This window comes from Cinclus cinclus, chromosome 35 (assembly GCF_963662255.1).
Source record: "Cinclus cinclus chromosome 35, bCinCin1.1, whole genome shotgun sequence".
Lineage (NCBI taxonomy): Eukaryota > Metazoa > Chordata > Aves > Passeriformes > Cinclidae > Cinclus > Cinclus cinclus.
Genome location: NC_085080.1, coordinates 619444 through 645626, shown reverse-complemented (window position 1 = coordinate 645626; position 26183 = coordinate 619444). Strand labels below are relative to the sequence as shown.

At 59.6% G+C, this 26183-nt stretch overlaps 1 protein-coding gene across 1 annotated transcript; it reads right to left on the bottom strand.

The window, feature by feature from the left end:
- Positions 1-1301: 1301 nt before the first annotated feature.
- On the bottom strand, positions 1302-23234 carry LOC134055826 (class I histocompatibility antigen, F10 alpha chain-like). Its single transcript, XM_062512297.1, has 8 exons — positions 23133-23234; positions 19130-19393; positions 3507-3779; positions 2843-3178; positions 2646-2750; positions 2512-2547; positions 2361-2392; positions 1302-1622 (listed from the first exon to the last, which is right to left on the bottom strand). Exons 1-7 carry the CDS (start codon positions 23206-23208, stop codon positions 2376-2378), a joined length of 1107 nt encoding a protein of 368 aa, XP_062368281.1. The 5' UTR covers positions 23209-23234; the 3' UTR covers positions 1302-1622; positions 2361-2375.
- Between the last annotated feature and the right edge of the window lie 2949 nt (positions 23235-26183).

Genomic DNA, 26183 nt, shown 5'->3' with positions numbered 1-26183 from the left:
TTATCTTAAGGTCATAGTTGTGTCAGGGTCATTGTATAGTCATGGTCATCTCATGGTCACTATCATGTCACGGTCTTGATCCTCTAATGGTCATGTTGTGGTTACCTCAGGGTCGTGGCCATCACATGGTCATCTCAGAATCACCTCCTGGTCACTATAGTCTCACGGCCATGGTTCTGTTATGGTCACCGTCATCTCTTGGTCACAGTCACCTCAAACTCCTGGTGTTCCCATTGTTATGGTCATCTCATGGTCATTATTGTATCATGGCCATGCTGATCCCTTGTTCTTGTCATAGTCTTTATGAGCCCATGGCCATGGTTAACTCATGGTCACCTCATGGTCACCATATGACCTTGATCACCACACGGCTCTGTCATGGTCATGAAATGCTCAGAGTCATGAAATAGTCATGGTCATCTCGTGGTCAGGTCAGGGCCACAGTCATGTCATGGTCATTTCCTGAGCATCACCATCTCATGTTCATGGTCATCTCCTGATCACAGTCATCTCATGCTCGTGGTCAACTTCTTCTCATGGTCACAATCTCATGCTCATGGTTGTGTCATGGTCATCTGGTGGTCACAGTCCTCTCATGGTCATGATCATCTCATGAGCATGGTCACAGCAATGGTCATCAAATGGTCAGGCTCATCTCATGATCGCCTCGTGGCCAACTCATGGCCACAGTCACATGATGGTCATGTCAGGGTCATAGCTGAGTCATCCTCATGGCCATCCCATGGTCATGGTCAGAGTCATGGTCATCCCATGGTCATGGTCATCTCAGGGTTGTGTCACTCATGGCCACTCTCCTCTCACAGCCATCTTGTGTTTGTGCCATGGCCAGGGAACCCCTCTGAGATCCCGAGCCCCAGTTTTGGGACGCTCAAGGACTGCTGGGGACAACAAGGCATGTCCTGACCCCTCCCCCCATCCCACAGCCCCCCCAGGAGCCCGATGTAACCAAACCCTCCTGGGGACACCTTGGACGTGGGACACAGAGTGGGAAATGGAGCCGAGGGTGGCTAGCAATCTCAATTCCAGTCCTGGTGTCCCCATCCCAGTCCTAATGTCACCATACTGCTCCTGGTGTCCACATTGTGCTCCTGGTGTCCCCAATCTGCTCCTGGTGCCCCCATCCAAGTCTTGGTGTCCCCAGCCTGATTTTGGTGTCTCCAACCCGCTCCTGGTGTTCCCGTTCCTGCTCCAAGTGTCCCCAACCCTGCTCCCAGTGTCCCCATCCCTGTCCCAAATGTCCCCATTCCAGGCTCCCAGAGAGGAACTGCTGGACACTTGAGGAGGGAACCCGGATTTATTGCCCCATCAGGATTTATTGCCCCAAGCAGGATTTATTGCCCCATCAGGATTTATTGCCCCAAGCAGGATTTATTGCCCCAAGCAGGATTTATTGCCTCAAGCAGGATAATTTTGCACCAGAACTAAAGCATTGGAATATTTGGGCTTCCTGCCCTCAAAACACTGGGTAATGGGAAATTGATTCCTTGGCAAGAGCTGCGGGTGCGTGGGAGCATGGGGATGAGTTCGGTGGCGAGCTCTTGGTTTCCCGGGAAGAGGGAAGGGGCCGGATCCAGCTCTGTGGATCTCTCAGGCAGTGATTGCTGTTGGGATGAGAGAGGGTCACGGTGTCACCCTGTCCCTGATCCCATCCCACAGGAAGGACCTGGCTGGAGCCCATGGAGAGCAGGAGCTGCTCTGGAATCCCACCAGATCCCACCCCAATCCTGCCAGAATTGCGGTCCATCCATCCCAACTGATCCCGCTGTGGAATCTCTCCAAGATACCACTCCACCCATCTGGTACCTAATCCTGCCTGGTTCATCCATCCATCATCCATCATTCATTCATCCTTCATCCACCCATCCAACATCCATCCAACATCCATCCAACATCCATCCATCCATCCATCCATCCATCATCCATCCATCCATCCATCATCCATCCATCATCCATCCATCCATCATCCATCATCCATCCATCCATCATCCATCCATCCAACATCCATCATCCATCCATCCATCCCCATCCATCCATCCATCATCCATCCATCCAACATCCATCATCCATCCATCATCCATCATCCATCCATCATCCATCCATCATCCATCATCCATCCTTCATCCATCCATCCATCCATCCATCCATCCATCCATCCATCCATCATCCATCCATCCACCATCCAACCTGATCCTACTCCAGAATCCAGCCCCAATCCCACTCCACAATTCCATCTGATCCTGGTCTGGACCCCTGCTCTCATCTGAAATCCCTCCCTGATTCCCATCTGTCCATCCTGCCCCAGTACCCCTCTGCAATCCCACTCGGATCCCGCTCCATACCTGCCATCAAGCCTTTTATTCCCCGTCATTCCCTGCAGAAAGAGAAGATCCATGAGATTCCAGCACAGATCACACAGCGGGATTAACCCCAGGATCAATCCTGGGATCCACACGGAGGGGATCCAGAGCTGGATCTCTCACTGGTACTCACTGACTGCTATGTTGTATCTATCCCTGTCTCTCCTCCCTGTGGAAAAACAGTGGGATCAGTGTGGGTGGCACAGGATTCCCAGAACGGTGTCAGGTGGATCTGTGTCCCTTCCCGACCCCCATCCCGTGTGTTACCGGATCGGCGCTTCCAGACGATGAATCCGATGAGGGCAACGAGGAGGATGAGAGCGAAGATGGACACAGCGATCACCACGGTGAGATTCCAGACAGATGTCGGCTCTGGGAAACACGGGATTGTGAGGAGAGGGACGGGAATCCCCATTTGGGAATTCTAAATTCCCAATTCCCACATTCCACATTCTCAGCCTCACCCCAAGCAAAGATCCCAGGCTCAGACATTGCGGGATGCTCCACCCGGCACCGGTACTGCTCCTGCTCCTCTGGCAGCACCTTGATCCTGGCCCAGGTGTGGAAGGTGCCATCGCTGTTGGGAACGACCCCACCCCACTCCGTCTCCTGATCCCAGATTTCATCCCCCTTCATCCAGGTGACTGCGATTGCGTTGGGGTAGAATCCGTATGCGTGGCAGGACAAGATCAGCGTCCCATGTTCCTCTTTTCTGGACACATGGACATTTGGGAGCTCTGGAATGGGATGAAAGTGAGAGACATGCATGGAATTCCATGGGAATGGGATGGGGGTGAGATCTGCCCACGGAATTCCCCAAGGAATGGGATAGGGGTGAGATCTGTCCACGGAATTCCCCAAGGAATGGGATGGGGGTGAGATCGGGCCATGAAATTCCCACTGGAATGGGATGGGGTGAGATCTGCCCATGGAATTCCCACTGAAATGGGATGGGGTGAGATGTGCCCATGGAATTCCCACTGAAATGGGATGGGGTGAGATGTGCCCATGGAATTCCCACTGAAATGGGATGGGGTGAGATCTGCCCATGGAATTCCCACAGGAATTACCATGTTCCCAAGTCCTCCATTCCCAAATCCCACATTCCCACAGGAATTCTGCTCCCACCTTTGCGGTCCAGCTCCTTCTGCCCATATCTGATGTATTTCCGGAGCCATTCTGGGCATTCGTGCTCCAGGTAATTTGTCCAGCTCTCAGCCACGTTCTCGTGTTCCCAGCGTCTCCTGGTGATCTCAGCAGCGCTGTCGGCCGCCAGGAATCTCCCGGATCCCAGGTCAAAGGAGATGAAATCCTGCCCATCGTAGCCGTGCTGGTAGGATCCACGGACGCTCCCGTCGGAAAGGAGGTCACAGCCGGAAACTCGCAACACTGAGTGGAGACCTGGGGGGATTGTACCCACAGAGACCCATGGAATTGTGTCCCAGCCCCACAGAGCCCCATTCCAGCCCCACAAATCCCACTCCAACCCCATAGATCCATCCCAACCCCACAGATTGTATCCTAGCCCCATAGATCCTAACCCCACACATCCCATTCCAGCCCCACGGATTCCATCCCAGCCCCACAGATCTCATCCCAGCCCCACACATGGCCATCCAAACCCCATGGATCCATCCCAGCCCCATAGATTCCATCCTAGCCCCACGGATCCCAACCCAGCCCCATGGTTCCGTCCCAGCTGTCCCCTATAGATCCCATCCCAGACCCATGGATCTATCCCAGTCCAACAAATCCCATCCCTGCCCCACAGATCCCATCCCAGCCCCATAAATCCCATTCCAGCACCACAGATCTGAACCCCACAGATCCCATCCCAGCCCCACGGATCCCAGTCCAGCCCCATAGATCTCATCCCTGCCACATAGATCCCATCCTTGCCCCACAGATCCCACCCCACCGACCCCATGCCAGCCCCACAGATCCCATCCCAGCCCCATAAATCCCACTCCAACCCCATGAATCCATCCCAACCCCACAGATCAGATCCTAGCCCCACAGATCCTAACCGCAAGTTTTCCCTTCCCAGCCCCACAGATCTCATCCCAGCCCCACACATCCCCCCACACATCCCATTCCAGCCCCACGGATTCCATCCCAGCCCCACAGATCTCATCCCAGCCCCACACATCCCCATCCAAACCCCATGGATCCATCCCAGCCCCATCGATCCCATCCCTGCCCTACGGATTCCATCCCAGCCCCACAGATCCAAACCCAGCTCTACGGACGCCACACCAGACCCACACATCCCATTTCAGCTCCACGGATTCCATCCCAGCCCCACAGATCTCATCCCATTCCCACAGATCCCATCCCAGCTCCATAAATCCCATACCAGCCCCATAGATTCCATCCTAGCCCCACAGATCCCATCCCAGCCCCACAGATTCCATCCTAGCCCCACGGATCCCAACCCAGCCCCATGGTTCCGTCCCAGCTGTCCCCTATAGATCCCATCCCAGACCCATGGATCTATCCCAGTCCAACAAATCCCATCCATGCCCCACAGATCCCATCCCAGCCCCATAAATCCCAGTCCAGCCCCACGGATCCCATCCCTGCCCCACAGATCCCAACCCAGACCCACACGGATCCCACTCCAGACCCACAATTCCCATCCAAAGCCCCACAGAACCCAACTCAACCCCACAGATCTATCCCAGCCCCACGGACCCCACACCAGACCCACAGATCCCATCGCTGCCCCAAGGATCCCATCCCAGCCCCACAGATCTCATCCCATTCCCACAGATCTCATCCCAGCTCCATAAATCCCACCCCAGTCCCACAGGACCCAGCCCCACAGATCCCAAGCCCACAGACCCCACCCCTGCCCCACAGATCCAAAGACCAGCCCCACAGTTCCCATTCCAGCCCCAGAGATCTCATCCCTGCCGCATTGATCCCATCCTTGCCCCACAGATCCCAGCCCCACAGACCCCATGCCAGCCCCACAGATCAGATCCTAGCCTCACAGATACTAACCCCAAGCTTTCCCTTCTCAGCCCCACAGATCTCATCCCAGCCCCACACATCCCCATCCAAACCCCATGGATCCATCCCAGACCCACAGATCCCATCCCAGGCCCACAGGTCCCTTCCCAGCCACACAGATCTTCATCCCAGCCCCATAGATCCATCTCAGGCCCACCAGTCTATCCCAGCCCCAGAGTTCCCATCCCAGCCCCACATATCGCATCCCAAACCCATGGATTCCATCCTAGCCCCATGGATCCCATCCCAGCCCCACAGATCCCATCCAAACCCCATAGAGCCATCCCAACCCCACAGATTGGATCTTAGCCCCATAGATCCTAACCCCACACATCCCATTCCAGCCCCACAGATCCCATCCCAGCCCCACAGATCCCATTCCAACCCCATAGATCCATCCCAACCCCACAGATTGTATCCTAGCCCCATAGATCCTAACCCCACACATCCCATTCCAGCCCCACGGATACCATCCCAGCCCCACAGATCTCATCCCAGCCCCACACATCCCCATCCAAATCCCATGGATCCATCCCAGCCCCATCGATCCCATCCCTGCCCCACGGATTCCATCCCAGCCCCACGGATCTATCCCAGCCCCACAGATCCAAACCCAGCTCCACGGACTCCACACCAAGACCCACGGATCCCATCGCTGCCCCAAGGATCCCATCCCAGCCCCACATATCCCATGCCAGCCCCATAGATCCCCATCCCAGCCCCACGGATCCCAACCCAGCCCCATGGTTCCATCCCAGCTGTCCCCTATAGATCCCATCCCAGACCCATGGATCTATCCCAGTCCAACAAATCCCCTCCCAGCCCCACGGATCCCATCCCTGCCCCACAGATCCCATCCCAGCCCCATAAATCCCAGTCCAGCCCCACGGATCCCATCCCTGCCCCACAGATCCCAACCCAGACCCACACGGATCCCACTCCAGACCCACAATTCCCATCCAAAGCCCCACAGAACCCAACTCAACCCCACAGATCTATCCCAGCCCCACGGACACCACACCAGACCCACAGTTCCCATTCCAGCCCCACAGATCCCATCCCAGCCCCACAGTTCCCATTCCAGCCCCATACATCTCATCCCTGCCACATAGATCCCATCCTTGCCCCACAGATCCCACCCCACCGACCCCATGCCAGCCCCACAGATCCCAAGCCCACAGACCCCATGCCAGCCCCACAGATCCCATCCCAGCCCCATAAATCCCCATCCAACCCCATGAATCCATCCCAACCCCACACATCGGATCCTAGCCCCACAGATCCTAACCCCAAAGATCCCATCCCAGTCTCATGGATCCTAATCCCAACCCTATGGATCCCAAGCCCAGCCCCACAGATTCCATCCCAGCCCCACAGACCCCAACCCACCCCCATGGATCCATCCCAGCTGTCCCCACAGATCAAATCCAAGATCCATGGATCTATCCTAGCCCCACAGATCCCAGCCCAGCCCCACAGATCCCATCCCAGCCCCACAAATCCCAGTCTAGCCCAACAGATCCCATCCCAGCCCCACAGATTCCAACCCAACAGATCCCATCCCAGCCCCACAGATCCCAACCCAACAGATCTCATCCCAGCCACATGGAACCATCCCAGACCCACATATCCCATGCCAGCCCCATAGATCCCCATCCCAGCCCCACAGATCCCAACCCAGCCCCATGGTTCCGTCCCAGCTGTCCCCTATAGATCCCATCCCAGACCCATGGATCGATCCCAGTCCCACAAATCCCCTCCCAGCCCCACAGATCCCAAGCCCAGGCCCATAAATCCCATCCCAACCCAATGGATTCATCCCAGCCCCACAGATCCCATCCCTGCCCCATGGGTCCCAGTCCAGCCCCAGAGATCTTCATCCCAATCCCATAGATCCCATTCCAGCCCCATGAATCCATCCCAACCCCACAGATTGCATCCTAGCCCCATAGATTCTAACCCACAAATCCAATCCCAGCCCCACGGATCCCATCCCAGCCCCACGGATTCCATCCCAGCCCCACGGATCTATCCCAGCCTCGCGGATCCAAACCCAGCCCCACAGACCCCACACCAAGACCCACGGATCCCATCGCTGCCCCAAGGATTCCATCCCAGCCCCACAGATCTCATCCCATTCCCTCGGATCCCATCCTAGCCCCACGGATCCCAACCCAGCCCCATAGATTCCATCCTAGCCCCACGGATCCCAACCCAGCCCCATGGTTCCGTCCCAGCTGTCCCCTATAGATCCCATCCCAGACCCATGGATCTATCCCAGTCCAACAAATCCCATCCCTGCCCCACAGATCCCATCCCAGCCCCATAAATCCCATTCCAGCGCCACAGATCTGAACCCCACAGATCCCATCCCAGCCCCACGGATTCCAGTCCAGCCCCATAGATCTCATCCCTGCCACATAGATCCCATCCTTGCCCCACAGATCCCACCCCACCGGCCCCATGCCAGCCCCACAGATCCCATCCCAGCCCCATAAATCCCACTCCAACCCCATGAATCCATCCCAACCCCACAGATCAGATCCTAGCCCCACAGATCCTAACCGCAAGTTTTCCCTTCCCAGCCCCACAGATCTCATCCCAGCCCCACACATCCCCATCCAAACCCAATGGATCCATCCTAACCCCACAGATCCCATCCCAGCCCCACAGATCTCATCCCAGCCCCACACATCCCCATCCAAACCCCATGGATCCATCCCAGCCCCATCGATCCCATCCCTGCCCTACGGATTCCATCCCAGCCCCACAGATCCAAACCCAGCTCTACGGACGCCACACCAGACCCACACATCCCATTTCAGCTCCACGGATTCCTTCCCAGCCCCACAGATCTCATCCCATTCCCACAGATCCCATCCCAGCTCCATAAATCCCATACCAGCCCCATAGATTCCATCCTAGCCCCACAGATCCCATCCCAGCCCCACAGATTCCATCCTAGCCCCACGGATCCCAACCCAGCCCCATGGTTCCGTCCCAGCTGTCCCCTATAGATCCCATCCCAGACCCATGGATCTATCCCAGTCCAACAAATCCCATCCCAGCCCCACGGATCCCATCCCTGCCCCACAGATCCCACTCCAGACCCACACGGATCCCACTCCAGACCCACAATTCCCATCCAAACCCCACAGAACCCAACTCAACCCCACAGATCTATCCCAGCCCCACGGACACCACACCAGACCCACAGATCCCATCGCTGCCCCAAGGATCCCATCCCAGCCCCACAGATCTCATCCCATTCCCACAGATCCCATCCCAGCTCCATAAATCCCACCCCAGTCCCAAAGGACCCAGCCCCACAGATCCCAAGCCCACAGACCCCATCCCAGACCCACAGATCCCATCCCAGCCCCACAGTTCCCATTCCAGCCCCACAGATCCCATCCCAGCCCCACAGTTCCCATTCCAGCCCCATACGTCTCATCCCTGCCACATAGATCCCATCCTTGCCCCACAGATCCCATCCCACCGACCCCATGCCAGCCCCACAGATCCCATCCCAGCCCCATAAATCCCCATCCAACCCCATGAATCCATCCCAACCCCACACATCGGATCCTAGCCCCACAGATCCTAACCCCAAAGATCCCATCCCAGTCTCATGGATCCTAATCCCAACCCCATGGATCCCAAGCCCAGCCCCACAGATTCCATCCCAGCCCCACAGACCCCAACCCACCCCCATGGATCCATCCCAGCTGTCCCCACAGATCAAATCCAAGATCCATGGATCTATCCTAGCCCCACAGATCCCAGCCCAGCCCCACAGATCCCATCCCAGCCCCACAGATCCCAGCCCAGCCCCACAGATCCCATCCCAGCCCCACAGATCCCAGTCCAGCCCAACCGATCCCATCCCAGCCCCACAGATTCCAAGCCCACAGATCTCATCCCAGCCACATGGAACCATCCCAGACCCACATATCCCATGCCAGCCCCATAGATCCCCATCCCAGCCCCACAGATCCCAACCCAGCCCCATGGTTCCGTCCCAGCTGTCCCCTATAGATCCCATCCCAGACCCATGGATCGATCTCAGTCCCACAAATCCCCTCCCAGCCCCACAGATCCCAAGCCCAGGCCCATAAATCCCATCCCAACCCAATGGATTCATCCCAGCCCCACAGATCCCATCCCTGCCCCATGGGTCCCAGTCCAGCCCCAGAGATCTTCATCCCAATCCCATAGATCCCATTCCAGCCCCATGAATCCATCCCAACCCCACAGATTGCATCCTAGCCCCATAGATCCTAACCCACAAATCCCATCCCAGCCCCACGGATCCCATCCCTGCCCCACAGATCCCAACCCAGACCCACACGGATCCCACTCCAGACCCACAATTCCCATCCAAAGCCCCACAGAACCCAACTCAACCCCACAGATCTATCCCAGCCCCACGGACGCTACACCAGACCCACACATCCGATTTCAGCCCCACGGATTCCATCCCAGCCCCACAGATCTCATCCCATTCCCACAGATCTGATCCCAGCTCCATAAATCCCATACCAGCCCCATAGATTCCATCCTAGCCCCACAGATCCCATCCCTGCCCCACAGATGCCAAGCCCACAGTTCCCCTCCCACCCCACAGTTCCCTTCCCAGCCCCACAAATCCCATCCCAGCCCCATAAATCCCATTCCAGCGGCCTGGATCCATCCCAGCCCCACAGATCTGAACCCCATAAATCCCATTCCAGCCCCACAGATCCCATCCCAGCCCCACGGATCCCAGTCCAGCCCCATAGATCTCATCCCTGCCACATAGATCCCATCCTTGCCCCACAGATCACACCCCACCGACCCCATGCCAGCCCCACAGTTCCCATCCCAGCCCCATAAATCCCACTCCAACTCCATGAATCCATCCTAACCCCACAGATCAGATCCTAGCCCCACAGATCCTAACCGCAAGTTTTCCCTTCCCAGCCCCACAGATCTCATGCCAGCCCCACACATCCCCATCCAAACCCCATGGATCCATCCCAGACCCACAGATCCCATCCCAGGCCCACAGGTCCCTTCCCAGCCACACAGATCTTCATCCCAGCCCCACAGATCCATCTCAGGCCCACAAATCTATCCCAGCCCCAGAATTCCCATCCCAGCCCCACGGATCCCATTCCAACCCCATAGAACTCATCCCAACCCCACAGATTGCATCCTAGCCCCATAGATCCTAACCCCACACATCCGATTTCAGCCCCACGGATTCCATCCCAGCCCCACAGATCTCATCCCATTCCCACAGATCCCATCCCAGCTCCATAAATCCCATACCAGCCCCACAGATCCCATACCAGCCCCATAGATTCCATCCTAGCCCCACGGATCCCAACCCAGCCCCATGGTTCCGTCCCAGCTGTCCCCTATAGATCCCATCCCAGACCCATGGATCTATCCCTGTCCCACAAATCCCCTCCCAGCCCCACAGATCCCAAGCCCAGGCCCATAAATCCCATCCCAACCCAATGGATTCATCCCAGCCCCACAGATCCCATCCCTGCCCCATGGGTCCCAGTCCAGCCCCAGAGATCTTCATCCCAATCCCATAGATCCCATTCCAGCCCCATGAATCCATCCCAACCCCACAGATTGCATCCTAGCCCCATAGATCCTAACCCACAAATCCCATCCCAGCCCCACGGATCCCATCCCTGCCCCACAGATCCCAACCCAGACCCACACGGATCCCACTCCAGACCCACAATTCCCATCCAAAGCCCCACAGAACCCAACTCAACCCCACAGATCTATCCCAGCCCCACGGACACCACACCAGACCCACAGATCCCATCGCTGCCCCAAGGATCCCATCCCAGCCCCACAGATCTCATCCCATTCCCACAGATCTCATCCCAGCCCCATAAATCCCACCCCCGTCCCACAGGACCCAGCCCCACAGATCCCAAACCCACAGACCCCACCCCTGCCCCACAGATCCAAAGACCAGCCCCACAGTTCCCATTCCAGCCCCAGAGATCTCATCCCTGCCGCATTGATCCCATCCTTGCCCCACAGATCCCAGCCCCACAGATCCCATGCCAGCCCTACAGATCAGATCCTAGCCCCACAGATCCTAACCCCAAGTTTTCCCTTCCCAGCCCCACAGATCTCATCCCAGCCCCACACATCCCCATCCAAACCCCATGGATCCATCCCAGACCCACAGATCCCATCCCAGGCCCACAGGTCCCTTCCCAGCCACACAGATCTTCATCCCAGCCCCATAGATCCATCTCAGGCCCACCAGTCTATCCCAGCCCCAGAGTTCCCATCCCAGCCCCACAGATCCCAGCCCAGCCCCACAGATCCCATCCCAGCCCCACAAATCCCAGTCTAGCCCAACAGATCCCATCCCAGCCCCACAGATTCCAACCCAACAGATCCCATCCCAGCCCCACAGATCCCAACCCAACAGATCTCATCCCAGCCACATGGAACCATCCCAGACCCACATATCCCATGCCAGCCCCATAGATCCCCATCCCAGCCCCACAGATCCCAACCCAGCCCCATGGTTCCGTCCCAGCTGTCCCCTATAGATCCCATCCCAGACCCATGGATCGATCCCAGTCCCACAAATCCCCTCCCAGCCCCACAGATCCCAAGCCCAGGCCCATAAATCCCATCCCAACCCAATGGATTCATCCCAGCCCCACAGATCCCATCCCTGCCCCATGGGTCCCAGTCCAGCCCCAGAGATCTTCATCCCAATCCCATAGATCCCATTCCAGCCCCATGAATCCATCCCAACCCCACAGATTGCATCCTAGCCCCATAGATTCTAACCCACAAATCCAATCCCAGCCCCACGGATCCCATCCCAGCCCCACGGATTCCATCCCAGCCCCACGGATCTATCCCAGCCTCGCGGATCCAAACCCAGCCCCACAGACCCCACACCAAGACCCACGGATCCCATCGCTGCCCCAAGGATTCCATCCCAGCCCCACAGATCTCATCCCATTCCCTCGGATCCCATCCTAGCCCCACGGATCCCAACCCAGCCCCATAGATTCCATCCTAGCCCCACGGATCCCAACCCAGCCCCATGGTTCCGTCCCAGCTGTCCCCTATAGATCCCATCCCAGACCCATGGATCTATCCCAGTCCAACAAATCCCATCCCTGCCCCACAGATCCCATCCCAGCCCCATAAATCCCATTCCAGCGCCACAGATCTGAACCCCACAGATCCCATCCCAGCCCCACGGATTCCAGTCCAGCCCCATAGATCTCATCCCTGCCACATAGATCCCATCCTTGCCCCACAGATCCCACCCCACCGGCCCCATGCCAGCCCCACAGATCCCATCCCAGCCCCATAAATCCCACTCCAACCCCATGAATCCATCCCAACCCCACAGATCAGATCCTAGCCCCACAGATCCTAACCGCAAGTTTTCCCTTCCCAGCCCCACAGATCTCATCCCAGCCCCACACATCCCCATCCAAACCCAATGGATCCATCCTAACCCCACAGATCCCATCCCAGCCCCACAGATCTCATCCCAGCCCCACACATCCCCATCCAAACCCCATGGATCCATCCCAGCCCCATCGATCCCATCCCTGCCCTACGGATTCCATCCCAGCCCCACAGATCCAAACCCAGCTCTACGGACGCCACACCAGACCCACACATCCCATTTCAGCTCCACGGATTCCTTCCCAGCCCCACAGATCTCATCCCATTCCCACAGATCCCATCCCAGCTCCATAAATCCCATACCAGCCCCATAGATTCCATCCTAGCCCCACAGATCCCATCCCAGCCCCACAGATTCCATCCTAGCCCCACGGATCCCAACCCAGCCCCATGGTTCCGTCCCAGCTGTCCCCTATAGATCCCATCCCAGACCCATGGATCTATCCCAGTCCAACAAATCCCATCCCAGCCCCACGGATCCCATCCCTGCCCCACAGATCCCACTCCAGACCCACACGGATCCCACTCCAGACCCACAATTCCCATCCAAACCCCACAGAACCCAACTCAACCCCACAGATCTATCCCAGCCCCACGGACACCACACCAGACCCACAGATCCCATCGCTGCCCCAAGGATCCCATCCCAGCCCCACAGATCTCATCCCATTCCCACAGATCCCATCCCAGCTCCATAAATCCCACCCCAGTCCCAAAGGACCCAGCCCCACAGATCCCAAGCCCACAGACCCCATCCCAGACCCACAGATCCCATCCCAGCCCCACAGTTCCCATTCCAGCCCCACAGATCCCATCCCAGCCCCACAGTTCCCATTCCAGCCCCATACGTCTCATCCCTGCCACATAGATCCCATCCTTGCCCCACAGATCCCATCCCACCGACCCCATGCCAGCCCCACAGATCCCATCCCAGCCCCATAAATCCCCATCCAACCCCATGAATCCATCCCAACCCCACACATCGGATCCTAGCCCCACAGATCCTAACCCCAAAGATCCCATCCCAGTCTCATGGATCCTAATCCCAACCCCATGGATCCCAAGCCCAGCCCCACAGATTCCATCCCAGCCCCACAGACCCCAACCCACCCCCATGGATCCATCCCAGCTGTCCCCACAGATCAAATCCAAGATCCATGGATCTATCCTAGCCCCACAGATCCCAGCCCAGCCCCACAGATCCCATCCCAGCCCCACAGATCCCAGCCCAGCCCCACAGATCCCATCCCAGCCCCACAGATCCCAGTCCAGCCCAACCGATCCCATCCCAGCCCCACAGATTCCAAGCCCACAGATCTCATCCCAGCCACATGGAACCATCCCAGACCCACATATCCCATGCCAGCCCCATAGATCCCCATCCCAGCCCCACAGATCCCAACCCAGCCCCATGGTTCCGTCCCAGCTGTCCCCTATAGATCCCATCCCAGACCCATGGATCGATCTCAGTCCCACAAATCCCCTCCCAGCCCCACAGATCCCAAGCCCAGGCCCATAAATCCCATCCCAACCCAATGGATTCATCCCAGCCCCACAGATCCCATCCCTGCCCCATGGGTCCCAGTCCAGCCCCAGAGATCTTCATCCCAATCCCATAGATCCCATTCCAGCCCCATGAATCCATCCCAACCCCACAGATTGCATCCTAGCCCCATAGATCCTAACCCACAAATCCCATCCCAGCCCCACGGATCCCATCCCTGCCCCACAGATCCCAACCCAGACCCACACGGATCCCACTCCAGACCCACAATTCCCATCCAAAGCCCCACAGAACCCAACTCAACCCCACAGATCTATCCCAGCCCCACGGACGCTACACCAGACCCACACATCCGATTTCAGCCCCACGGATTCCATCCCAGCCCCACAGATCTCATCCCATTCCCACAGATCTGATCCCAGCTCCATAAATCCCATACCAGCCCCATAGATTCCATCCTAGCCCCACAGATCCCATCCCTGCCCCACAGATGCCAAGCCCACAGTTCCCCTCCCACCCCACAGTTCCCTTCCCAGCCCCACAAATCCCATCCCAGCCCCATAAATCCCATTCCAGCGGCCTGGATCCATCCCAGCCCCACAGATCTGAACCCCATAAATCCCATTCCAGCCCCACAGATCCCATCCCAGCCCCACGGATCCCAGTCCAGCCCCATAGATCTCATCCCTGCCACATAGATCCCATCCTTGCCCCACAGATCACACCCCACCGACCCCATGCCAGCCCCACAGTTCCCATCCCAGCCCCATAAATCCCACTCCAACCCCATGAATCCATCCTAACCCCACAGATCAGATCCTAGCCCCACAGATCCTAACCGCAAGTTTTCCCTTCCCAGCCCCACAGATCTCATGCCAGCCCCACACATCCCCATCCAAACCCCATGGATCCATCCCAGACCCACAGATCCCATCCCAGGCCCACAGGTCCCTTCCCAGCCACACAGATCTTCATCCCAGCCCCACAGATCCATCTCAGGCCCACAAATCTATCCCAGCCCCAGAATTCCCATCCCAGCCCCACGGATCCCATTCCACCCCCATAGAACTCATCCCAACCCCACAGATTGCATCCTAGCCCCATAGATCCTAACCCCACACATCCGATTTCAGCCCCACGGATTCCATCCCAGCCCCACAGATCTCATCCCATTCCCACAGATCCCATCCCAGCTCCATAAATCCCATACCAGCCCCACAGATCCCATACCAGCCCCATAGATTCCATCCTAGCCCCACGGATCCCAACCCAGCCCCATGGTTCCGTCCCAGCTGTCCCCTATAGATCCCATCCCAGACCCATGGATCTATCCCTGTCCCACAAATCCCCTCCCAGCCCCACAGATCCCAAGCCCAGGCCCATAAATCCCATCCCAACCCAATGGATTCATCCCAGCCCCACAGATCCCATCCCTGCCCCATGGGTCCCAGTCCAGCCCCAGAGATCTTCATCCCAATCCCATAGATCCCATTCCAGCCCCATGAATCCATCCCAACCCCACAGATTGCATCCTAGCCCCATAGATCCTAACCCACAAATCCCATCCCAGCCCCACGGATCCCATCCCTGCCCCACAGATCCCAACCCAGACCCACACGGATCCCACTCCAGACCCACAATTCCCATCCAAAGCCCCACAGAACCCAACTCAACCCCACAGATCTATCCCAGCCCCACGGACACCACACCAGACCCACAGATCCCATCGCTGCCCCAAGGATCCCATCCCAGCCCCACAGATCTCATCCCATTCCCACAGATCTCATCCCAGCCCCATAAATCCCACCCCCGTCCCACAGGACCCAGCCCCACAGATCCCAAACCCACAGACCCCACCCCTGCCCCACAGATCCAAAGACCAGCCCCACAGTTCCCATTCCAGCCCCAGAGATCTCATCCCTGCCGCATTGATCCCATCCTTGCCCCACAGATCCCAGCCCCACAGACCCCATGCCAGCCCTACAGATCAGATCCTAGCCCCACAGATCCTAACCCCAAGTTTTCCCTTCCCAGCCCCACAGATCTCATCCCAGCCCCACACATCCCCATCCAAACCCCATGGATCCATCCCAGACCCACAGATCCCATCCCAGGCCCACAGGTCCCTTCCCAGCCACACAGATCTTCATCCCAGCCCCATAGATCCATCTCAGGCCCACCAGTCTATCCCAGCCCCAGAGTTCCCATCCCAGCCCCACATATCGCATCCCAAACCCATGGATTCCATCCTAGCCCCATGGATCCCATCCCAGCCCCACAGATCCCATTCCAACCCCATAGATCCATCCCAACCCCACAGATTGTATCTTAGCCCCATAGATCCTAACCCCACACATCCCATTCCAGCCCCACAGATCCCATCCCTGCCCCATGGGTCCCAGTCCAGCCCCAGAGATCTTCATCCCAATCCCATAGATCCCATTCCAGCCCCATGAATCCATCCCAACCCCACAGATTGCATCCTAGCCCCATAGATCCTAACCCACAAATCCCATCCCAGCCCCACACATCCCCATCCAAACCCCATGTATCCATCCCAGCCCCATGAATCCCATCCCTGCCCCACGGATTCCATCCCAGCCCCACGGATCTATCCCAGCCTCGCGGATCCAAACCCATCTCCACGGACTCCACACCAGACCCACGGATCCCATCGCTGCCCCAAGGATCCCATCCCAGCCCCACAGATCCCATCCCATTCCCTCGGATCCCATCCCAGCTCCATAAATCCCATACCAGCCCCACAGATTCCATCCTAGCCCCACGGATCCCAACCCAGCCCCATGGTTCCGTCCCAGCTGTCCCCTATAGATCCCATCCCAGACCCATGGATCTATCCCAGTCCAACAAATCCCATCCCTGCCCCACAGTCCCATCCCAGCCCCATAAATCCCATTCCAGCGCCACAGATCTGAACCCCACAGATCCCATCCCAGCCCCACGGATCCCAGTCCAGCCCCATAAATCCCACTCCAACCCCATGAATCCATCCCAACCCCACAGATCAGATCCTAGCCCCACAGATACTAACCCCAAATTTTCCCTTCCCAGCCCCACAGATCTCATCTCAGCCCCACACATCCCCATCCAAAGCCCATGGATCCATCCCAGCCCCAGGGATCCCATCCCAGCCCCACGGATCCCATCCCAGCCCCACAGATCTCATCCCATTCCCACAGATCCCATCCCAGCTCCATAAATCCCATACCAGCCCCATAGATTCCATCCCAGCCCCACAGATCCCAACCCAGCCCCATGGTTCCGTCCCAGCTGTCCCCTATAGATCCCATCCCAGACCCATGGATCGATCCCAGTCCCACAAATCCCCTCCCAGCCCCACAGATCCCAAGCCCAGGCCCATAAATCCCATCCCAACCCAATGGATTCATCCCAGCCCCACAGATCCCATCCCTGCCCCATGGGTCCCAGTCCAGCCCCAGAGATCTTCATCCCAATCCCATAGATCCCATTCCAGCCCCATGAATCCATCCCAACCCCACAGATTGCATCCTAGCCCCATAGATCCTAACCCACAAATCCCATCCCAGCCCCACGGATCCCATCCCTGCCCCACAGATCCCATCCCAGCCCCATAAATCCCAGTCCAGCCCCACGGATCCCATCCCTGCCCCACAGATCCCAACCCAGACCCACACGGATCCCACTCCAGACCCACAATTCCCATCCAAAGCCCCACAGAACCCAACTCAACCCCACAGATCTATCCCAGCCCCACGGACGCTACACCAGACCCACACATCCGATTTCAGCCCCACGGATTCCATCCCAGCCCCACAGATCTCATCCCATTCCCACAGATCTGATCCCAGCTCCATAAATCCCATACCAGCCCCATAGATTCCATCCTAGCCCCACAGATCCCATCCCTGCCCCACAGATGCCAAGCCCACAGTTCCCCTCCCACCCCACAGTTCCCTTCCCAGCCCCACAAATCCCATCCCAGCCCCATAAATCCCATTCCAGCGGCCTGGATCCATCCCAGCCCCACAGATCTGAACCCCATAAATCCCATTCCAGCCCCACAGATCCCATCCCAGCCAAACGGATCCCAGTCCAGCCCCATAGATCTCATCCCTGCCGCATAGATCCCATCCTTGCTCCACAGATTCCAGCCCCACAGTTCCCATCCCAGCCCCATAAATCCCACTCCAACCCCATGAATCCATCCTAACCCCACAGATCAGATCCTAGCCCCACAGATCCTAACCGCAAGTTTTCCCTTCCCAGCCCCACACATCTCATCCCAGGCCCACAGGTTCCAGCCCAGCCACACAGATCTTCATCCCAGCCCCACAGATCCATCTCAGGCCCACAAATCTATCCCAGCCCCAGAATTCCCATCCCAGCCCCACAGTTCCCATCCCAGCCACACGGATCCCATTCCAACCCCATAGATCTCATCCCAACCCCACAGATTGCATCCTAGCCCCATAGATCCTAACCCCACAAATCCCATTCCAGCCCCACGGATCCCATCCCAGCCCCACACATCCCCATCCAAAACCCATGGATCCATCCCAGCCCCATCGATCCCATCCCTGCCCCACGGATCCCCATCCCAGACCCACGGATCCATCCCAGCCCCACGGATCCCCATCCCAGACCCACGGATCCATCCCTGCCCCACGGATCCCCATCCCAGACCCACGGATCCATCCCAGCCCCACGGATCCCATCCCAGCCCCATAGATCCCATCCCAGCCCCACAGATCCCATCCCATCTCACCCCTGCTCTGGTTGTACCGCTCCCGCAGTGTCTCCAGGCCCCTGGCATACACGTGCTGACTCCTCTCACAGATCTGGGTCTGGCCATCCCAATATCCCGGCTCGGCTCCATCCTCCATCCACTTTGTCAGCGGCACCATCCGGCCCCGCTCGCTGTCGCAGTGCACGAAGGGGATCCCATCCAGGTACCCAATGGACACGAACTGGGGGATACCGGGGCTGGGCTCTGACACCCCCACATGCAGGTAACGCAAGGAGTGGAGAACTGGGGGGACACGGAGATTTGGGGGGGTTGAGGGGATCATGGATCAATGAAAGGGGAACCGGGAGAGCTGGGAAGGGGGTGCATGGAGTCCCAGTGTCCAGGAATGGGGATTCAGGGGATTCCCAGTGCCAAGGAAAGGGGGATCCAAGGAGTGGGAGAGGTGGGATGGGGGTTCCACGGGATCCCTGTGCCCAGGAAAGGGGGTCCAGGGGTCCCCAGTGCCAAGGGAAGAGGAATCACAAGGTGGGGAGACCCGGGATGGCCGGAATGGGGGACTCGGGGGCCTTGATACAGAGGGAAAGGGGGATGGGGGCTGAGAAAAACAGGAATGGGGGCCCAGGGGGTCTGAGGATCAAGGAAAGGGGGGGGGTCTGGAAATGGGGAAGGTGGGATGGATGGGAAAGGGGGTGCAGGGGGGATTCTATGGGATAAGGGAGTGCAGAGGGCTCCCAGTGCCAGGGACTAGAAATTCAGGAGGGTCCCAGAGCCCAGAATCCCCCCTGGGACCCTCCCGGACCCCTTGGGACCCCCCCGCAGGAGAAGCAGGGGGGGGAGAACTGGGGGGGACACAGAGACTGGGGGGCAGGAAGCGGAACAGGGAGAGCCGGGAAGGGTCCAAGGTTCAAGGAAGGGTCTGGGAGAGGCGGGGTGGGGGATCCGGGCAGTCCCTGTGCCCAGCAAAGGGGGTCCAGGGGTCCCCGGTGTTGAAGGAAAGGGGCTTCTGGGGCTGGGAGAAGCGAGGAGCCTGGAGGCGCCGCCTGGGAGACGGGAAAGAGACCGAGGGAGTGCGGTGGGCGAGGGGATGGGGGGAAAGGGGGAATTCCTGGGAGTTCGTCTGGATCCCATTGCATCCCCGCTGCGACCCTCCAGAGACCCCTGGAACACCCGCGACCCTCGAGGACCCCGTTTCGGGAAGCGGCGGGAGCGGAAAACGCGGGGACGCAGAAATTTGGGAGATCCGGGGGGGGGGTCCAAAGGGCGGGACTGGGGTCTGGGAAAAGCGGGATGCCCGAAAAGGGGGTGCAGGGGTGTCCCAGGCCCGGAAATGGAGATTCGGGGGTGTCTCGGTGCCCAGGAATGGGGTTCGGGGGGGTTCCCGTGCTCCATTCGGGGTACAAAGGGATCCTAATCCCAAGGAACGGGGCTACAGGGGGGTCCCGGTGCCAGGAAATGAATGATCACGGAGGTCCCCGTGCTCAGGAACGGGGGTTCAGGGGGGTCCGGGTGCCAAATGAGGGGGTACAGGAGGGTCCTGGTGCTGGGGAAGGGGATTGAGGGGGGGTCACAGGACCCAAAATGGGAATTCCAGGGGTTCCCCTGCCCCGGAATGAAGGTTTCGGGGGTTCCGGGTGCCCTGAAATGGAAGTTCAGGGGGTCGCAGTTTCGGAGGTCCCACTCAGCTCTCGTGGCGCCCCCCGGGTCACCCCGGAGCCCCAAGAGCAGCCCCAGACCCAGCGCTGGAGCCATCGCGCTGCTCCGCTGAGAGCCCGCCCGGCCCCGCCCCCTGAGCCGCCTCCCGCCCTGCCATTGGCGCCGCTATTTCCTATGCACCAATAGAAGCCCCGTGTCTGAGTGACGCCACAGGTCGCCGGGTCGATCGCTGTCTCTCAGTTTAGGACGCGGAAGCGAAAGAGACCGAGGGAGCGTGGGGGGGGGAACGGGAGGGGACGGGACGGGACGGGGGAATTCCAGAGAATTCCTCTGGATTCCCCGCTGCGACCCCATGGAGCCCTTTGAGAACCACCTGGGACCCCATGGGACCCCCACTTAAGAACGCGCCGGGAGTCCAGGGCTGGGGGGACATGGGAATATGGGAGATCTGGGGCGCAAAGGTGAAGGGAAAGGACGGGTCTGGGAAGGGCGGAATGGCCCAGAAGGGGTGAAGGGGGTCCAAGAGGGGGTCCCAGTGCCCAATAAGGGGGCGCAGGGGGGTCCCCCGCGCTCCTTAATGGGAGTTCAGGGGCTCCCACGGTCAAGGAAAGGAGAGTCAGGGCAATGGGGGTTCCTGGGGGTCCCTGTACCCAGGAATGGGGGTGCATGGGTTGAGGAAAGAGGAGAGAGGGGTCTGGGAAAGGCAGGCATGGTGGTCCAGGGGGTTCTGGGGTCAAGGAAATTGGGGGCTGGGGTCTCTGAGAGGGGGAGGGCCGGGAAAGGGGGTGCAGAGGGGCATTGGTTCTGGATAAGGGGGTGCAGGCGGTGCCCCGTGCTGGATAAGGGGGTTCAGGATGGTCCCGGTGTGGAAGAATGGAGGGTTTGGAAGGGTTTAATTCCTGGATATGGGGGTGCACGGGGGTCCTGGTGCAGCGGAATGGGGGTTCAGGGGGTCCCGGTGCCCAAGAAATGGGGTTCAGGGGGGTTCCCTTCCCGGGTTCTGGGGTTCAAGGGGTGCTGCAGCCTAAAAATGGAGGTTCAGAGGAATTTCCGTGCCCAGAAATGGGGGTTCAGTGGAATTTCCGTGCCCAGAAATGGGGGTTCAGGGCGTTCCAGGTTCCAGGTAAGGGGGTGCAGGGCTTTTCAGAACTGGGGAAGGGGGTGCAGGGGGGTCCCGGCAGCCCGAAATGAACGCTCCAGGGGATCTCTGTGCCCAGGAAGGGGGGTTGGCCCGGACATGGAAGTGCAGGGAGGGTCCCCGTGCCAAGGAACGGGGTGTTCAGGGGGGTCCCGGTGCCGGGGCGGATCCCGAAACCGCAGCTTGGGAGACGCGAAAGTGACGGGGGGAGAGCCAGGAGGGCGAGGGGACAGAGGAAACCCTGGGAATTGCCCTGAATCCCTCCCAGGACCCCCCCGCAGGACGAGCACGGGCTGGAGAACTGGGGGGACGCAGAGACTGGGGGGTCTGTCGGAGTCGAAGGGTCAAGGAAGCGGAACTGGGAGCGCCGGGAAGGGTCCAAGATTCAAGGAAAGGACTGGGAGAGGCGGGATGGGGGATCCAGTGGGTGCCGGTGCCCAGGAAAGGGGTCCGGAGGTCTCGAGTGTTGAGAAAAGTGTGAGCAGGGAAAGGCAGGAATGGGGGTCCAGGGGGTCCCTGGGGCACGGGAAAGGGGGGACTGGGAGAGGCGGGCAGATCCCGGGGCCGCGGTTTGGGGGACGCGAAAGTGAGACATGAATAAAGGGGAATTCCAGTGAATTCATCTGGATCCCACTGGATCTCCACTGAGACCGCCCGGGACCCCGGGGGACCCCAGGAAACCCACAGGAACCCCCTTCCAGGAAGCGCCAGAAATGGAGAACTGGGGGAAGGCAGAAATTTGGGAGATCTGGGGGTCCAAAAGACGAGGAAAAGGGCGCAGCTGGGCTCTGGGACAAGCGGGATGGCCGGGAATGGGGGTGCAGGGGGGTGCCCAGTCCCGGATAAGGGGGTGCAGGGGGGTCCCGGTGTTGGGGAAGGGAGTACGGGGGTGTCCCCGTGCCCAAAAATGGGGGTTCAGGGCTTCCCATGCTGGGCACTGTGTGTTAAGGGGGAGTTTCCCTCCCGGAATTCGGGGCTCAAGGGGGCTCCGGTGCCTGAAAATTTGGGTTCAGGGGGTGCCGGTGACCAGAAATGGGGGTTCAGGGAGATCTCCCTGCCAGGTGAGGGGGTACAGCGGGGTCCCGGTGCTGGGGAAGGGGATTGAGGGGGGGTCACAGGACCCAAAATGGGAATTCCAGGGGTTCCCCTGCCCCGGAATGAAAGTTTCGGGGATTCCGGGTGCCCTGAAATGGAAGTTTAGGGGGTCGCAGTTTCGGGGGTCCCACTCACCTCTCGTCGCGCCACCCGGGCCCCCCAGGAGCCCCAGGAGCCCCAAGAGCACCCCCAGACCCAGCGCTGGAGCCATCGCGCTGCTCCGCTGAGAGCCCCAAGAGCCCCGCCCCCTGAACCGGTCCCGCCCCCTGAGCCGCCTCCGGCCCCGCCATTGGCGCCGCTATTTCCTATGCACCAATAGAAGCCCCGTGTCTGAGTGACGCCACAGGTCGCCGGGTGGATCGCGGTCTCTCAGTTTAGGACGCGGAAGCGAAAGAGACCGAGGGAGCGTGGGGGGGGGGAACGGGAGGGGACGGGACGGGACGGGACGGGACGGGACGGGGGAATTCCAGAGAATTCCTCTGGATCCCCGCTGCGACCCCATGGAGCCCTTTGAGAACCACCTGGGACCCCATGGGACCCCCCCTTAAGAACGCGCCGGGAGTCGAGGGCTGGGGGGACAAGGAAATCTGGGAGATCTGGGGCGCAAAGGTGAAGGGAAAGGACGGGTCTGGGGTCTGGGAAGGGCGGGATGGCCGAGAAGGGGTGCAGGGGGTCCCAGTACACGTGAAGGGGGATGGGGGTCCAAGAGAAGGTCCCTATGCCCAAGAAATGGGGTTCAGGGGGTTTCCCTTCCCGGGTTCTGGGGTTCAAGGGCTGCTGGTGCCTGAAAATGGAGGTTCAGAGGAATTTGCCTGCCCAGAAATGGGGGTTCAGTGGAATTTCCGTGCCCAGAAATGGGGGTTCAGGGCGTTCCAGGTTCCAGGTAAGGGGGTGCAGGGCTTTTCAGAACTGGGGAAGGGGGTGCAGGGGGGTCCCGGCGGCCCGAAATGAACGTTCCAGGGGATCTCTGTGCCCAGGAAGGGGGGTTGGCCCGGAAATGGAAGTGCAGGGAGGGTCCCCGTGCCAAGGAACGGGGTGTTCAGGGGGGTCCCGGTGCCGGGGCGGATCCCGAAACCGCAGCTTGGGAGACGCGAAAGTGACGGGGGGAGAGCCAGGAGGGCGAGGGGACAGAGGAAACCCTGGGAATTGCCCTGAATCCCTCCCAGGACCCCCCCGCAGGACGAGCACGGGCTGGAGAACTGGGGGGACGCAGAGACTGGGGGGTCTGTCGGAGTCGAAGGGTCAAGGAAGCGGAACTGGGAGCACTGGGAAGGGTCCAAGATTCAAGGAAAGGACTGGGAGAGGCGGGATGGGGGATCCAGTGGGTGCCGGTGCCCAGGAAAGGGGTCCGGAGGTCTCGAGTGTTGAGAAAAGTGTGAGCAGGGAAAGGCAGGAATGGGGGTCCAGGGGGTCCCTGGGGCACGGGAAAGGGGGGACTGGGAGAGGCGGGCAGATCCCGGGGCCGCGGTTTGGGGGACGCGAAAGTGAGACATGAATAAAGGGGAATTCCAGTGAATTCATCTGGATCCCACTGGATCTCCACTGAGACCGCCCGGGACCCCGGGGGACCCCAGGAAACCCACAGGAACCCCCTTCCAGGAAGCGCCAGAAATGGAGAACTGGGGGAAGGCAGAAATTTGGGAGATCTGGGGGTCCAAAAGACGAGGAAAAGGGCGCAGCTGGGCTCTGGGACAAGCGGGATGGCCGGGAATGGGGGTGCAGGGGGGTGCCCAGTCCCGGATAAGGGGGTGCAGGGGGGTCCCGGTGTTGGGGAAGGGAGTACGGGGGTGTCCCCGTGCCCAAAAATGGGGGTTCAGGGCTTCCCATGCTGGGCACTGTGTGTTAAGGGGGAGTTTCCCTCCCGGAATTCGGGGCTCAAGGGGGCTCCGGTGCCTGAAAATTTGGGTTCAGGGGGTGCCGGTGACCAGAAATGGGGGTTCAGGGAGATCTCCCTGCCAGGTGAGGGGGTACAGCGGGGTCCCGGTGCTGGGGAAGGGGATTGAGGGGGGGTCACAGGACCCAAAATGGGAATTCCAGGGGTTCCCCTGCCCCGGAATGAAAGTTTCGGGGATTCCGGGTGCCCTGAAATGGAAGTTTAGGGGGTCGCAGTTTCGGGGGTCCCACTCACCTCTCGTCGCGCCACCCGGGCCCCCCAGGAGCCCCAGGAGCCCCAAGAGCACCCCCAGACCCAGCGCTGGAGCCATCGCGCTGCTCCGCTGAGAGCCCCAAGAGCCCCGCCCCCTGAACCGGTCCCGCCCCCTGAGCCGCCTCCGGCCCCGCCATTGGCGCCGCTATTTCCTATGCACCAATAGAAGCCCCGTGTCTGAGTGACGCCACAGGTCGCCGGGTGGATCGCGGTCTCTCAGTTTAGGACGCGGAAGCGAAAGAGACCGAGGGAGCGTGGGGGGGGGGAACGGGAGGGGACGGGACGGGACGGGACGGGACGGGACGGGGGAATTCCAGAGAATTCCTCTGGATCCCCGCTGCGACCCCATGGAGCCCTTTGAGAACCACCTGGGACCCCATGGGACCCCCCCTTAAGAACGCGCCGGGAGTCGAGGGCTGGGGGGACAAGGAAATCTGGGAGATCTGGGGCGCAAAGGTGAAGGGAAAGGACGGGTCTGGGGTCTGGGAAGGGCGGGATGGCCGAGAAGGGGTGCAGGGGGTCCCAGTACACGTGAAGGGGGATGGGGGTCCAAGAGAAGGTCCCTATGCCCAAGAAATGGGGTTCAGGGGGTTTCCCTTCCCGGGTTCTGGGGTTCAAGGGCTGCTGGTGCCTGAAAATGGAGGTTCAGAGGAATTTGCCTGCCCAGAAATGGGGGTTCAGTGGAATTTCCGTGCCCAGAAATGGGGGTTCAGGGCGTTCCAGGTTCCAGGTAAGGGGGTGCAGGGCTTTTCAGAACTGGGGAAGGGGGTGCAGGGGGGTCCCGGCGGCCCGAAATGAACGTTCCAGGGGATCTCTGTGCCCAGGAAGGGGGGTTGGCCCGGAAATGGAAGTGCAGGGAGGGTCCCCGTGCCAAGGAACGGGGTGTTCAGGGGGGTCCCGGTGCCGGGGCGGATCCCGAAACCGCAGCTTGGGAGACGCGAAAGTGACGGGGGGAGAGCCAGGAGGGCGAGGGGACAGAGGAAACCCTGGGAATTGCCCTGAATCCCTCCCAGGACCCCCCCGCAGGACGAGCACGGGCT